We start from the raw sequence: 17,175 nt of genomic DNA on the forward strand, positions 1-17,175 counted from the left end.
GATTCCAACGGTTCTGCCATTCGTCGCTATTCACATCAACATCATTAGGTTCTCTTACTTCTCCCACGAGGGATTTTTACTATGGTTTAAGTCTTTTAAAGTATAATGAATTCTTATCCAATTTTGAGACATGATGACCCAACTAGTGGAAATTGTCCTGATTGGATTAAGTCCTATAGTTTTTCTCTTTACGGATTTTCATGTTAAAAATTAATGCATCCTGTGTGTTTCAATTTATTTTTATGAATGTGTGTGGGCTTTTATTGAAGCTAAGATAATAAACTATTTTCCTCTCTTTATTGACACAAGTTCTGACATCCAACAACTATCATGAATAATGCCCATTTATTGAACCTACTTCTTCATTTTCGTAAATTTTTACCATTAATATAAACTCTTCCAATAATTTGATTTCATTGCAGAAGGAAGGAATGATACTCATCATCTCTCTTCTTCATCTTCTTTTAGAATTTAGTTTTTCAAATTACCATAAACACGAATACCATACCTAAATCACCTATGATTCATTTCCCAACGTTTAACATACCTCAATTAATTTCTCATCGCCGTTTTAAGCTAAGAATTGATGTAAATAATCATAAGACTAACCACTACCGTCATAGAACAGCAGGGCATACCTGAAGCTTACCTAGTAGCTCTCTGAGTCGGTGGATACAGCAAGAGTTAATGCGTTGCATATCGCGTCAAAGGAATAACCTACAACAAAGCGCTCCAAACCGCGAAGAATGTCGCTGGTTTCCAAACTTTCACAGAACCAATCCATAGCCGGACGGCAGTCCTCAGCCACCGGATCAATGAAATATCGCCGGGCCGGTCTCCTTAACCCCTCCAGTGTCGGCGATCTGAACAAAGTAAAGGAGCAGTGGTTCGGTGATCCAAAACCATGGCAAGGGCTTACAAAATGCAAACATTTTCACTCCCCCGAACAAAAACTACTTTAGATTTACGGGAAAACGGGATTTTAAATTAAATTTTAAGATTAAAAAAATTCAATTACGGTTAAATAAAATAATCTAATAAATAATAAAACTATTTTAACATAATAATAATAACAATAATTTATTAATTTAATATATAATATTTTAGATGTTTTATCATTGAATATTTTGAAAATAATTTTAAATTAAAATTTTAAAATATGATATTTAATTTTTTATAAAATATACAACTTCTAATAATAATAGTATTCGATTTTAAAGTTCAAAAAATATAAATTCCAATGGGGACAATTTTATTGGAACTCTAAAATCATTTGTTCAAAATCAAAATGACAGAAATTGGTCTATCATAGAAGAAATTATTTTGTGCGAAGTCCGGATGGGAAGAACCTTCCGTCCGGACTGTAAGTATAAACAGTGTATACAAAATTTGATACACACAAATATGTACACAGTGTATGTACTTACAAGTCCGAACGTTTCTTCCCATCCAAAGTCTGTGCAAAATAAATTATCCTATGATAGATTCATAAGAAAACTGACATGTTTTTTATTCAATAACTAATTCCAATACATACTTGATGCGGAGCATCTTAAGTGATTGGGCTTGAGGAACATGTTACCTGCACATGTTCTGCTATGAGATGAGCTCCACTACCTTTCCTGCTTTATTTCCTGTTTTACTTTAGTTAGTTATTGAAGTCAGTAATTTACCTTTATACTAATTCTGGAATAGAGTAGTATCTCAGGAATGAGTATATGTGTTAGGGAGGAGGAGGACTGAGGTAGTCTTTGATTTACAGAAGAAATACATAATACAGTATTCCCTACTGTTCCATTGTTTGTTCATTGTTTTCTTTGTTCTTTTCTATGCAGGATCCATTACATCAGATTTTGGTATCAGAGCCAGATGGCGGAGAGCAGCAGACGGGTGGCTCCCAGAGATGAACGTATCCTTGAAGCTAAAGCTGTCAACATTTGACCCGACCCGAACCCGACCCGAAAATTTCGGGTTTGGGTCAACCCGAACCCGAACCGGGTCGGGTCGGGTCAACTCGACAACCCGTCGGGTCGGGTCTGAGTTCGGATTTCTGACCCGTTTGTCTACCCGGGTCGGGTTAGGGTCGACCCGTTTGAACTCGGGTCAGTTCCGGGTTCGACCCGAACCAGACCTGTGACCCGAAATTGACACCCCTACTTGAAGCCCTGTGGGCAGAACATCGGAGCTTCGCGCAACGCCTGGAGGAGATCGTCGCCGACGTCCACCGATTCCATGAGGAGATGAGGCAGGACATGCGAGAAATATGTGCTCGACTAGAGCGAATTGGCCCGCAGCAGACAACGGCTATGGCGAATACCCCTAATGGTAGGGGCAGAACGGATGGATTACGGAATGCGGCGAGAGACACGTCGATCCCAGAACCGTCTGACTCAGAAGAAACAACAGAGCAATTCCGAGAGCTGGATTTGTCTGCATCTGAGGAAGAAGTAACCCACCACCGCCGTAGGAGACACAGAGACAATGACCGACATCACAGTGAATTTCGCATCAAAATGGACATACCGTTCTTTGATGGGAAATTACATATAAAAGACTACCTAGACTGGGAAAGAGCGGTGGAAACCTTCTTCGAGTATAAGGAAGTGGAGCCGGAGAAACAGGTTAAGTATGTTGTTTGTTGACTCAAATCAGGAGCGAGTGCTTGGTGGCTTCAACTCCTGCAGTCTAGAAGACGAGAAGGTTGAGGACCGGTGTGCAGCTGGTGGAGGATGAAACAACTGATGCGTGGACACTTCCTGCCTACCGATTACGAACAAATGTTGCACCTCCAGTATCAACATTGCATACAAGGTAGTCGAACAGTGAGCGACTACACAGAAGAATTTTATTGGCTAAGTGCAAGAAACAACCTCAATGAATCTACAAATCAATTAGTGGCAAGGTATGTTGGCGGGTTAAAGGAGGCAATTCAAGATAAACTTGAATTGAACACTGTTTGGTCCGTCTCTCAGGCGGTTAATTATGCCCTGAAAGTAGAAACACAATTGGCTCGACACAGTAGAAGTAGTCAAATAAAAAGATCAGCTGAACTTGTTGCTGATCAACAAAACACCAAAAGTTTTAGCACTACCCAAGCAAGCAAAACTCAAAACCCCACCACCAATAATATAAATCCCGCTATTATGGGAAGCAGAAGTGCAGAGGGGAGATTACTTCCAAAGGGGCGAGGGCAGCCCAAAGACAATCCTTACGCGAAACCCATGAACATCAAATGTTTCAGATGCTTTCAACAAGGGCACAAGTCGAATGAATGTCCAACAAGGCCGCAATTACAACTGTTGGAAGCTGATGGAGAGGACCCTGGAGGGGAGGCCGATGATGAACATGAAGACTCATTGGAAGAGGTAGGCGGCGATGAAGGCGAACCTCTCATTTACGTGGTCCAAAAATTATTATTGGCCCCGCAACAATCCACCGGTTCACAGAGGAATACCTTGTTTAGAACAAAATGTACCATCAATGGGAAGATTTGCAACCTTTTGGTAGACAGTGGGTGTACCGAAAACGTGGTGTCAAAGGCCGTGGTGGAGGCACTACAGCTTAAAACATCGAAGAATCTAAATCCTTACAAGGTCAGCTGGGTGAAGAAAGGGGTAGAAATGGAGATCACAGAACTATGCCGCGTCCCGTTCTCCATTGGAAAAAATTACTTAAGCGAGGTGATATTTGATGTAATTGACATGGACGTATGTCACATAATTTTAGGGAGGCCATGGCAATTTGACGTGGGTGGCACGCATGACTGCCGTGCTAACACCTACACTTTTGACTAGAAGGGAAAATCAATTCGACTGCTGCCAAACAACCAAGGTACGGATTATGTGGTTGAGAAAAATAAATCAAACATGCTTATGGTTTCAGGTAATCAACTATTACATGCTTGGAGGGATTCAACTCAAATATTGGCTTTAGTTCAACTCAAATATTGGCTTTAGTTGTGAAGGAGCATGCTACTGCCATTGATCATCAATCAGTTCCTGAATCTGTTAAATTCTTAATCGAACAATTTCGGGATATTGGGCCAGAAAACTTGCCGGCAGAACTACCTCCCTTGCGAAGTATTCAACACCAGATTGACTTGACTCCTGGAACCTCGCTACCGAATTTACCACATTACAAGTTGAGCCCCCACAGAACACCAGATATTGCAACAAATAGTCGACGAGCTGCTGGAGAAACAACTCATACAACACAGTCTCAGCCCGTGTGCGGTCCCGGCTTTGTTGGTGCCAAAGAAAGACGGCAGCTGGAGGATGTGCGTCGACAGTAGGGCTGTTAATAAAATAACAGTCAAATTCAGATTTCTGATGCCAATGATGGATGAAATGTTGGAGAAACTGGCGGGATCACAGGTCTTCTCTAAACTCGATCTCCGTAGTGGCTATAACCAAATTCGGATCCGTCCCGAAGACGAGTGGAAGACAGCATTCAAAACACGTGAAGGCCTCTATGAGTGGCGTGTTATGCCATTTGGATTGTGCAATGCACCAGCCACATTCATGCGATTGATGAACGAAGTTTAGAAGCCTTTTCTTAATAAATGCTGCGTGGCCTACTTTGATGATGTTCTTGTGTTCAGTAACAGTCTTGAAGACCATATTAGCCATTTACGACATATTTTCGAAGTGTTCCGTGAACACAGACTCTTTCTAAATGTGGAGAAATGTGAATTTGCAATGCAGGTTGTTTCCTTTCTCGAGTTCAAAATTTCTGCCGCCGGCGTGAGTGCTGATCCAAGAAAGGTCAAATCGATAGTAGAATGACCAACGCCGAAATCATTCACGGATGTAAGAAGCTTCCATGGGCTAGCAAATTTTTACATAAGATTTATAAAAGGCTTTAGTATCGTGCTAGCTCCGATAACTGATTTGTTGAAACAAAAACAATTTTACTAGAAGACAGAGCAACAAGCTAGCTTCGAGGCAATCAAAGTAGCATTGTCGTCGGCTCCGGTCCTAGCTCTACCCGATTTCAATAAGCCATTTTCAGTAGAAACTGATGCCTCCACAGTAGGAATAGGGGCTGTATTAGTACAAGAAGGCAGACCTATTGAATTTTTTAGCGAGAAATTATGTCCATCCCGGCAACGGTGGTCTGTTTATGAGCAGGAATTGTACACGGTCGTTCGGGCCCTAGAACAAAGGGAACATTATTTGTTACATCAAGATTTCATCCTCTGTAGCGATCACAAGGCTCTTCAGTATATAAATACCCAGAAGAACATAAACCAGATGCACGCAAGGTGGGTTCTATTCTTACAAAAGTTTACGTTTGTATTGAAACACAAGAGTGAAGCTCAAAATAGAGTTGCTGACGCCTTGAGCTGAAGATCCGCGCTTATTACATATAGACTTTGCTGGCCTGGAGTGTTTTACAAGGGCTATACGCGGATGACCCGGATTTTGCTAAGGCATGGATTAAATGCATTAATAAAGAACCACAGGAAGATTTCACTTTCAGACACGGGTTCTTGTTCAAGGGAAACTTGATGTGCATACTGAATTCCTCATGGCTTCAATTGTTGATACAAGAAACCCACGGTGGGGGACTGTCAGCTCATGCTGGACAAGACAAGACCTTAGCTCAATTACAGGAAAAGTTTTACTGGACACATATAAGAAGGGATGTGATACGATACGTGGAGAGGTGTCCGATCTGCCAAAGTTACAAAGCCGGTGGACAGAACACATGGTTATACCAACCTTTGCCGATACCAGACTCTATATGGGAGGATCTAAGCCTTGATTTTGAGCTTGGTTTGCCACGCACCAAGCGGGGGAAACGACTCCATTATGGTGGTCGTTGATCGTTTCTCAAAAATGGTGCACTTCATCTCCTGCAAGAAGACATTTGATGCACTCAACATAGCGAAGCTGTTCTTTAAGGAGATTGTTAGATTGCACGGGGTGCCGAGGAGCCTTACCTCCGATCGGGATGTGAAATTTCTCAGCCACTTTTGGCGGGAACTGTGGAAAAGATTCAAGACACAACTTCAATTGAGCTCCTCTTATCATCCGCAAATCGACGACCAAACAGAAGTCGTGAACTGAACTTTGGGAAATCTATTGCGTTTCTTGGTTCAGGAACAGCCGAAGTTATGGGACGAGGTGTTGGGTCAAGCGGAGTTTGCTTTTAATTCAACGCCGAATCGATCCACGGGTAAGTGCCCATTTAGTATTGTCTATACTAAAATGCCAAACAATGTTCTTGATGTGGCAGTTATACCAAACTGTAAAAGCAAGGCAGCATCAACATGGGTGGACCAATTTTCAGAGATGCTAGCTAGAGTGAGTCTCAAATTACAGGAATCTACCGAAAAATACAAGCTGGATGCAGACTAACATAGAAGGAAGAAAGTATTTGAGCCAGGCGACTTAGTGTGGGTGCAGATGCAGAAGGAAAGGATGCCGGCGGGAACTTACAGCAAGCTCAATCGAAAGAAATTCGGGCCTTTTGCAGTTAGACACCGAATTAACGATAACGCTTATGTTATTGAATTGCCATCTGAGTTCAACACTTCAAGCACTTTTAACGTCTCAGATCTTTATCCGTATTTTCCTCCAGATGATAATCCAGTTGACGGACAAGGTTTGATGAAAGACTCTTTTGCGGAGGGGGCGTATGATGCAGAGCATCTTAAGTGATTGTGCTTGAGGAACATGTTATCTGCACATGTTCTGTTATGAGATGAGCTCCACTACCTTTCCTGCTTTATTTCATGTTTTACTTTAGTTAGTTATTGAAGTCAGTAATTTACCTTTATACTAATTCTAGAATAGAGTAGTATCTCATGAATGAGTATATGTGTTAGGGAGGAGGAAGACAGAGGTAGTCTTTGATTTACAGAAGAAATACAAAATACAGTATTCCCTACTGTTCCATTGTTTGTTCACTGTTTGTAGAAATGATTTTTGGATTAGATTGAATTGGTCGGAGAATCGGTTCACGACAGAACCAATAGGATCAGTCCGTTTATAAAATCATGAATTAATAAATCTTATCTCTCCCAAATAAAAAATATAAGCTAATAAGTATTAAATAATATTGAAATTAATGCAAGTATAATTATTGCGGGCTAGAATATACGCGGCGATAGAGATTTAATTTTACGTCTTAGCGTTGCACGGATATCCAGCTCACACACAGAGAACATAAGATTTTTTACGTGGAAAACCCTTGAAAGGGGAAAAACTACGGGGCCTAGCACAGTTGAAAAGATTTCACTAGAACTTGAGTTGGTTACAACGGGCAGCCTCGCCTCTGAGGGCGATCAGATTACAAATAACAACAGTACAATAGAAGTTCAGGTGTCAGGTGATGGACCGACAGAACTTCGGGCTTCAGGTGGTGGTCTGGTAGAGTTTCAGGCCTTAGGTGATGATCCGACGAAGGCGAGGGCCTCTGGCGGAGGTCCAGCAAAAGAGAGGACCTCAGGTGGTGATATGGCGAAGGTGAGGGCCTCTAGCGGAGGTCCGGCGAAGGTGAGGACCTTAGGTGATGATCTGGCGACGATGAGGGCCTATAGCAAAGGTCCGGTGAAGGTGAAGGTGAAGGCCTCTGGTGGAGGTCCGGCGAAAGACTCAAATGGTGGTCCGGCGAAGGCAAGGGCCTCAGGTGATGGTCCAGCGGAGCACAGGGCGTCAAGTGGTGGTCCGACAAATCACAGAACATCATGTGATGGTCTGGCGGAGCACAGGGCGTCAGGTGGTGGTCCGGCGGAGCACAGGGTGTCAGGTGGTGGTCCGGCAGAGCACAGGGCATTAGGTGGTGCTCTAGCAGTGGTGGACCAGTGGTGGTTCGATGGAACTCCGGTGGTGGTTTGGCAGAACTCCGGCGGTGGTCCGGCAAAACTCGGGCGGTGGTCGAGGAGGTAAGGAGGCAAGAGCGATCTCCGATCTCTCTCTTTTTTCCTTAGGCTTAGTGGTCCCTTTTCAAGAGGAGAGGGAACACTATTTATAGATTTTGGAAATGGCATGACCCGTAAATGGGTGGAGGATCAAGTTCGACTGTAAGTTTGCTGAAATCGGAGTTCAGATGCTCCTAATTTTAATTTCGAAAGTTTTCAACTTGATTTTGCTTTGAGATTCGTACCCGATCAAGATAATTTTGGATGATGTATCAATAATTATATTAAAGTTATGTAAGAAAATTTTAGATTTTCTCTATTGAAATCTATCCAACATATGTACTATGTAGACATGTAACTTTTTTATCTATTTTTTAGCTTGATATTTTTGTCATTTTTATTAATATTTAACAAATCAGCGTCATAAATTAAGGTTTCATTTGAAACGATTTTCTTACTGTTTTTTAAAACAACTTTTTAGTTAAAAATTTTAATTTTTTTACTAGAAAGCTGCTTTAAGAAACAGTAAGAAAGTTATCCCAAACGAAACCCAAATGCCCCAAATTATTTCCTTCTCATTGACAAGTCCACCATTAACTTCCCAATGGGCGCAATTGAGCCTGGTTTAGCATGCATGGCCAACGAAAAATTATTACATCCGGTGAAAATACCGAGCAATACCGAGCATACCGAGTGTACCGAGCGCGCTGTACCGAGCATTTTAGTGACGTGGCGTTTTGTTATTGGTTTCCGGATGCATTCAGTAACCTGACGGAATAACGACACGTGGCCAACACTCGTGATCGCTAGCCTGGGTTAGTATCATAAATTTAGGCTTCATTTGGTCGCTAGAAAATGGTGCTGAAACTCCTCCATTATTTAATGAAATATCCTTCGACTTGAGAAAGTCCTAATAACACAAATGATTTGTAATTTTTGTACTGTAAATGTTACAATTATTTTGATATTTAATGATCTTCAAGACCTAGAGAGCCTCATAGCAATATGACAAATAGTTTGAGTTCTTCTAGAGGAGCAGAATCTATGGATGTTCACGACCAAATTTTAGCCTATTTAGGACAAGATGGAACATAGGTAAAATTACTATGTGAGGTCAGCAGGTTCTGTCCAGAGGCCAATCAAGACATGAAATATTACCAATATGTTATGTATTGTTACTGTGTACCGTTGTGTATTGAGTGACATAGTGCTCCTGATTGATCTCGGACGGTCCGATGACCGCACGTAATAATCTTTCAAAACATAGGGAAGAAATGGCGGAGTTCCCTTATTTCAACGATTCACAAACAAAAAAAACACTTAAATTTATATGATTTTATTTTCATTATATTCTTCTTTTTTAGCCACAAAATCTCAAATATAAAATCAACGAATCAGAATGATTTTTAAGAAAAAAAATTCAGTTTTTTTTAATTTTTAAATATAAAATTTGCCATAATTTTGGTTGTTATTTAGGATTTGTTTGAGATATTTTTCTTGTTATTATTCTTTTTAGATAACAATCACAATTTCAGTTCACTATTATTTTCTTGCTTTTTTATTACTTTTTTCGAAATATTTGTGTTGGAAGAATGCTTTTATAATCCGAGTAATTAAATTATTTTTCTCTCATTAACATTATAATCAATTTTATAAAAAGTTATAACTTACCCTCAATAGTAATTTTGTAGTTGAATAAATTTTTTTTTTAAATACCTAACTGAACAAGTTGAATATGAATATGAACTTATTCAATAGCACTCAACTATATGTATATATGGTTGCATATATATTATTTAATTTACATAGACTTTAAAGTGATCCTTCTATTCATGAAGAGTACTTGTTTATCTTCACGAATAACAAGACGAGGCACACTATCCTAAAGTTTTCTTTGTGACGACTTTCTTATTTTTGGTACATAAAACTATTTTAAGTAGGGGTGTCAATTTCAGGTCACGGGTTGGGTTCGGGTCAAACTCGAAATTGACCCGGCACTGTTCGGGTTCGGGTCGACCCGACCCGTTTTTACAAACGGGTCAATTTCCTGGACCCGAACCCGTCCGGGTCAACCCGAACCCGACCCGGTTTTGCAAACGGGTCAATTTTTCAGACCCGAACCCGATCCGTTTTGGATTCAGGTCAACCCTAACCCGAAATTTTCGGGTCAGGTTCGGGTCGGGTTTTCGGGTCGGGTCCATTATTGACAGCTCTAATTTTAAGTAACAGTATGAAAGCCATCCCAAATGAAGCCTAAAGCTCCTTTAAAAATCATATTTTTAATAATATTTGATATAAATATGATGCTAAATATATTGGCTTCAGCTGATATAAATGTTGAATGTTGAAATGTGCAACAGAGATAAGGAAACTAAATAAACAACCAATAAATAGACAGCTCACATGAATCTCACAACAGAACCCCACCCTATCATTGATAGAAATTTAATGTTCTTTCCAACGGCCAGCCACCCTATACTTCTACAGTTCTTAATGCTCATCTAAACATGTAAGTGCATTTTCACCCTTTCAGACTAGTCCAGCTACCTCATGGCAATTAAGTTTTATCTTATGATCAGCAAAAAAAAAAAATTTAAGAGAATTTTATATATATTCATTCAAGTATGAGGAATTATAACTCAGAATTTAATCGAAAAAATTCCAAATAGTTCTCATACTATTTGTTTAGATCAATGTCGGCTTTGTTTGGAACGATTTTCTTACTGCTTCTTAAAACAGCTTTCTAGTATAAAAAATTTAATTTTTGTATTTAAAAATTGTTTTAAGAAGCAGTAAAAATTCCGTCCTAAACGAAGCATTAGTCTCAGAGTATCAAGTTGCTCCAATTTAGTCTCTCGATAATACAAAATTGATCTAAAATAATCCCACGTGTTGTAATTGTATATAAAATTGATCCCACATTAGTCCTTCGGCTATACAAAATTGATCCCAATTTGAATCAATTTTGTATAGCCAAAGTATTAAATTAGCGCAACTTAATACTCTAAGATTTAATTGATCATATATTAATAATTGAGAAACTATTTTGAAATTCACCCACAAATGTATCTAATACCCATCTTTTATAAGAAAGAATTAGAATAGCCAAAAATATAATGAAATTTCAAAAAGCTCTTAATGAAAAAATTAGCAAATATTAGATTTCTTGCGACTAAAATTGCTAAGCATATTTTCTTCACAAAATAAAATTTAGGGTTCATATGTTAGAACAAAATGCATCATGAATAAGCTTCCAAGATCGTTGGATGAATGATCTATGGCATATCACTGAGCATTCTAAAACTCCTTCATCCAACATAGTCCTTCAAACCAAGCTTTTTACTTAACCAACAAAGGCAAAGCTAAAGCCTTTTTCTCCTAATGTCTTTCGACAGTTTTGTTTTGTAAGAAATCCAACATAGATAAGCTTTGGCTTTTCCCAAAGCACTCACAAACGTCCACAGAAAGAAGCCAAATAACTCCAACTAAGCACACAGAAACAAGCATTGAGAAGGCAAATCAAGACAGAAAAACAAGAGTGGTTAAAATTGAGTTGGAAACAGCTTCTCTGTCTTAGAGAAAAAATAAAAGAAATCAGAGATGGCATCCAAAGCAATTACAGGTCTTGGGAATGAATGAGCAAAAGCCGAAGGGCCTGTTTGGTATATTGCAGTTTATTGCGTAGCAACAAGGACAAGCAAAGCAGAGGCCTTTTGGGCCTCCGCAGCAGGTGCAGAGGGCACATATCTGAAATCTCCCAAGCCGACGCCTTTCGTTGAACACCGCCGGCCGGAACTCCGGCACCGTCGCCGTTGCCACCGGCCGCATCTCTGACTTAGCCGCCAAAGCTGGACTTTCTGTCTCCTGCGGAAAATTTGCAGTTTTTTTGCATCAGAAAGGACTGAAATTTGGGAAGTAAACGGAAAAGCTTTGGAAAGGTGATTAAAGTAAGGAATTAGAGGACTTACATTAGAAAGGAGGGATTCGGTGGAGATGGAGGAGAGGAAGAGGAGGAGGAGGAGGAGGAGGAGAAGGAGGAGACATTGAATGCAAGAGATAAGAGGCATCTTGGGGAGATGAGGAGAAGAGTGAGAAATGATGGTTGGGGCTGAAATTGTTACTGAGAGTGCGAGTTCACATAATGGAAGAACAGGTTTCTGCCGAGATTGAGATGTTGGGCTGGAGAGGTAAAAGAGGAAAAATAGTACAGGGAGGTTTTCAGATAAAAATTACGGCATGTTAATTTAATATATTAAGGTATTTTCACCAAATTTACAATGGAGGACTTAAATAAATAATATTAAATATCGTGCTATTTACATCTTTTATATATTCACTTTACTAATTACTTAATATATCATTTGATTAACCCCATCTCTCATACATGCAAAGAGAATCACCACAAGATCTTGTGGCAAAGGAGATTATTTTGTGCAGAGACTGGATGTAGAACGTTATCCGGATACCAATCAGAATGAGCCACGTTAGCGGTACCGAGCTCAGGTGTGATGTAACATATTCTAGTTGGTATGCGGACAACGTTGGACATCCGCATAGAATAATTAATCGTGGCAAAAGGGTATCAACCTGATTGGATCTCGAGACAAAGGGCATCCAAAGGATGATGGCATGTACGGATAGAAAAATCTTGATAATATCTCAGTAGGGAAATACCATCGATAAGACTGATATCTTTTACAGTCTTGGAACCCTCAAAAATAAAAAATAAAAAGTCAAAAAGAAGAGCTATTATTCTGTGCGGACATCGGACGTCCGGTTAAGCGCTGAGTACCCAGCGGTACCGAGTGGTACCGAGCGTAGGTACTTAGCTCGGTACCAAGCAATGGGGTGACGTGACACTTTTTTATTAGTCTCCGGATGACCTTCAGACTCTGTACAGAATAATAAGTCTAAAAAGAAAGTTGGAACACATCTAGGGTCAAACTGACGGGGTCAACAACATGTATACTGAAAATCCTTGACGACGAAGAAGAGTTGAGAACATTTAGGGTGAGAATTATGACATTTTTATATTACATAATGAGTTGACTAATGAATGAGTAAATAATTAAGTTAATCTGTTAAATATATAAATAGGAGAATTTTGGTGTGCTATCTAGATAAATTGCTCATCTATATGACAATCAAATTTTATTTTTAAAATAATTATTTATGATGAATTATTATTATATGAAAAAATTTACTTTGTAATTTAGCATTATGTAGGTTTTTTTTTAAATAAAAATGTTTATTTATGAATCACATAAATATTTTTATTTATAAAATTATCATCCAAAAATTCAATATGAATCAATAAATTTATATATATTGAGTAATCTAATTAAAATTATGGAAAATTTAATAAATCTTTTGGAATGAAAATTAACAGCATATATGAGAAGTCAATAATTTTTTTACCCTAAAAGAACAATCTGAGCATTTTGAGAATTTTTTTGTAGGATTGAATGAGACACAGAGACTTGCAAGGTCATGCTGTCTCATTCAATTTCCAAAATGTTGATTAGAGGAAGGGCCCATTTTATTTTTATTTTATTTTCAGAGCCTTAGTAAAAATGGCTATGGTTTTAATGTGAAATTTTAGTTTTATTTTTTGTACTTTTTTATTTAGAAAATGTACAGAGGATCCTATGAAAGCTAAATAAATGTACTAAGGTAAAAAAACATAGAAGGATTCAAGTAAATTGGGGCCCAATGCAGCCTACCAAAATCCAAACTTTAGATGTTTACAGCTATATTTCTTACAACTTTGCAGTTTTTGTTGGTAGAAGAGGCTAAGGCTTTGTTTGGGACGGTTTTTTTTTTATTGTTTCTTGAAGCAGATTTTTAATACGAAAATTAATTTTTTTGTACTAAAAAAACTACTTCAAGAAGCAGTAAGAAAGTCATCCCAAACAAAGTCTAAGATTTTGTTTGAGACAGCTTTCTTATTGATTCTTAAAAGAATTTTTTGTAAAAAATTTAAATTTAAGTTGTTGTAAGAAACAATAAGAAAGTTGTCTCATACGAAGCCTAAGAATAGATTTAGGCTTTATTTGAGAAAGTTTTATTGCGACTTTCTACAACAATTTGTTAATAAAAATTTCTTTAAAAGTAATAAAAAAGTACTGGCAAAAAGTTCTCCCATATGAAACTTTATACAACATGCAATGTAGAGAAGAATTAGGCTTCTCAGTTATGCAATAATAACATCTTAGATTTTTACGTGGAAAACCCCTGAAAGGGGGAAAAAACCACGGGACCTAGTTCAGTTTGAATGAATCCACTAGTATTGTAGTTGATTACAAATGAGGTCCTTCCTTGGTGGAAGGTCTTAGCTTGATGTACATCTTATGGAGTACATTACATGATGTTAATACAAACAGTCATTGTTGACATATTCGTTTGGTCGGAAGGACCGTAGTCGGAGGGTGACGGAGGTCGGAAGACTTGTAGTCGGTGGGCGACATATGTCGGAAGAACTGTAGTCGGCGAGCGACGTAAGTCAGGAGGACTGTAGTCTGCGGGCGACAGAGGTCGGAAAGACTGTAGTTGCGGACGACGTAAGTCTGGAGGACCGTAGTCGGCGGGCAACAGAGGTCGGAAAGACTGTAGTCAACGGGCGACATAAATCAGGAGGACCGTAGTCGACGGGTGACGGATGTCAAAAAAACTATAGTCGGCGGGCGACGTAAGTAAGGAAGACCGTAGTCGGCTGGCGACGGAGGTCAGAAGAACTGTTGTCTGACGACGAAGATCAGAAGGACGACGTCAAGTGGAAGTCCAACAAAGGAAAGAAATCCATCTTTGCATAGACGACCAGCGAAGTCCGATAACCAGTAGAAGTCCGGCATCGGGTAGAAACTTGGCGAAGAGTGAAGGTCCCACGTCGGGTAGAAGTCCAGCGTCTGTTGGTGGCAGAGGAGAACTCCGGCTTCACTTGGGCGGAGTTTCGGCGTCAGGAGGGAACTCTGTTGTAAATTGGGAAGAATTTCAGCATCACGTGGAAGTTGGGCAGAATTCCTGCATTCTCCCGAATATCACGTAGAATCCCAACGTGTTCGGGTGGCAGGACGAACTCTGGCGGTGGTCGAGGAGGAGAGTATTCTCCTTTTCCCCTTTATCCTCTTCTTCTCTTCTTCTTCTCTCTCTTCACTTGAGTCACCTTTGTGAAGAATGAGGGCTCTATTTATAGTTTTTCTGGAGTGGCATGGCTCGTAAATAGGTGTGAGATCAGAGGCGAATAGGGAGTGGTTTGAATGGACGGACGATATTGAACCCTTCGATCGTGCACCGTTTGTTGGACATTTGGAGGTCTTAATGATGTTGGAATTCCACGATCTTGGGCTCGTTGGATTCGTCTTGTCGAGCCGCTCGATTCGAGTATAAGCTCGTTAAAATCGGAGACCGTTTGGTAACTCAAATTGCGGTTTGAACTTCCAACAGCGCTTTGGGTCCTTGATTCAGACCCATTTGGGCTCGGATTGGGTTGAATTTGGTGTCGTTGGGTTCGTATTTCTGAGACGCTCAGTTTGACTGTAAGCTCACTGAAATCGTAGTTCGGGTGCTTCCGGATTTAATTTTTGAAGTTTCCGAGTTGGGTTTTGCATCGAGATTCGTGTCCAATCAAGATAATTTCATGATAACATATCAATAATAATCTAAAATATGCCGCCACTATCTATTCATAGGGTCCATAGGGCCATAGGAAATGATAAACTTAGAATAAAATTAAAATAGTATATGATTTGATGGTTACATGTTGACACAATGACGTGGTCAAGCTTGATGTTATATGCAAGGAAGGAACCTTATCTCTAATGTGGCAAGGAAAGTCTGCGTAAGCAAGCCCCTACGAATAAGAGACAGGCCCCTAGAAATGAAAGTTGAGTCCTTGGAAGCGAGGGTGAGCACCTAGGTGAAAGTGGCTATAAACAAAGGACAAGTTTAATCAGTGAAGTCATAGTCCTAGGCTTTACAGGTGCACACTTCTTATAGCTTGATCAGGGATGTATGTGGTTGATGAGTGGCCTTAATCACAAACAATTACTATAGATGAACGAGGTTTGATTAAGGCGAGTCGTCCTAATGCATGAATTGATTTGAGTGAGTCCATTAGAGGAGCTTGCCAAGGATGATTGCAATTTTAGTCTATTCTCCCATAGTCAGTTTGCACACAATGAATGATCTTCATGGGGAAGGACGGATGTTTGACTGCAAGCTGGTTTTAGCTACTGCTTTGTAAGTTTATGCTTAGGGAGAATGTGAGGGGGCTTACCACTTTAACCATGTGATCCCTCTTAATGAATCTCTTGATGAGAACTTATTAGATACTTCTGAGTAATAACCAAATGAGCCCTTAGAGTGCTGTGAAATTTATCTTCTAAGTTGTGTTATGTTTCCATATAAATCCCCCTTAATTCTCTTAAGCACTAAACTAAAGTTTATAGTTTCTTTTGTTGCTTTCTAAAATGACTTTTTTGTACAAAAATTTCTTGAATTGAAAATTTTTTGTATTAAAAAGTAGTTTTATAAAGTAACAAAATTTTTTTCTCAAATGAAACCTAAATTTAAATGGATATATACACAAAACCTTGAAATACAACTATGATACTTTTGCAATTTAAGAAAAAATCAGGGCTTTAAACGGTTAAATTAAAAAATCATCTAGTATGCTTGTTAAATATTATTAAATCTAGATAAAATATTGGTTATTTAGTTCACAATTTAAAGATTTATATGGTTGTGATGTTTTATTATATTAAATTAGTCTAAATTAATATTAATTGAAATAATTAAATTAAATCATAATTAGAATAATATAACACCTTAATTAATTATGAATTATTACTGTACCAAACTAATTAAATAAAAACTTCTATTTAGTTATATGAAATGAAAAAAAATATCAATTTGGTTTAGTTAATATTTTTTATTTACTAATACTAATTAGTAAAGCTGATTTAATTATATAATCAATATATCTCTATATAATTTATTTGATTGGATAATAATAGTTTTAATTTATTTGTTTATCAATTCTAATTACAATAATTAACTGATTAAGTATTAAATAATGAATTGGTAAAATAATTTAGTATAATATTTTTTATTTAATTAAATCAAATGAAAAATAATATTAATTTTTTTTGGGGAATTTAATAATATTAATTTGCTTAACTTAATATTTTAGTTAATTAATGCTAATTATTGAACTTAATTGCAGAAAATTTTGGTTACCGCTCCTAAACTTACCGCAGTACGCCTTTATATTGGAAATCCCTCGTTTTCTATTCCCCTTCCGGTCCTTC

General features: G+C 38.5%; 1 protein-coding gene across 1 annotated transcript; it reads right to left on the reverse strand.

The window, feature by feature from the left end:
* Positions 1–11,057: 11,057 nt before the first annotated feature.
* LOC110103446 lies at positions 11,058–12,032 on the reverse strand. The gene is made up of 2 exons (XM_020832172.2): positions 11,836–12,032; positions 11,058–11,731 (listed from the first exon to the last, which is right to left on the reverse strand). The coding sequence occupies exons 1-2, from the start codon at positions 11,932–11,934 to the stop codon at positions 11,462–11,464; spliced, it is 369 nt and encodes a 122-aa protein (XP_020687831.1). The 5' UTR covers positions 11,935–12,032; the 3' UTR covers positions 11,058–11,461.
* Positions 12,033–17,175: the final 5,143 nt, after the last annotated feature.

This window comes from Dendrobium catenatum, unplaced genomic scaffold (assembly GCF_001605985.2).
Source record: "Dendrobium catenatum unplaced genomic scaffold, ASM160598v2 fragScaff_scaffold_466, whole genome shotgun sequence".
Lineage (NCBI taxonomy): Eukaryota > Viridiplantae > Streptophyta > Magnoliopsida > Asparagales > Orchidaceae > Dendrobium > Dendrobium catenatum.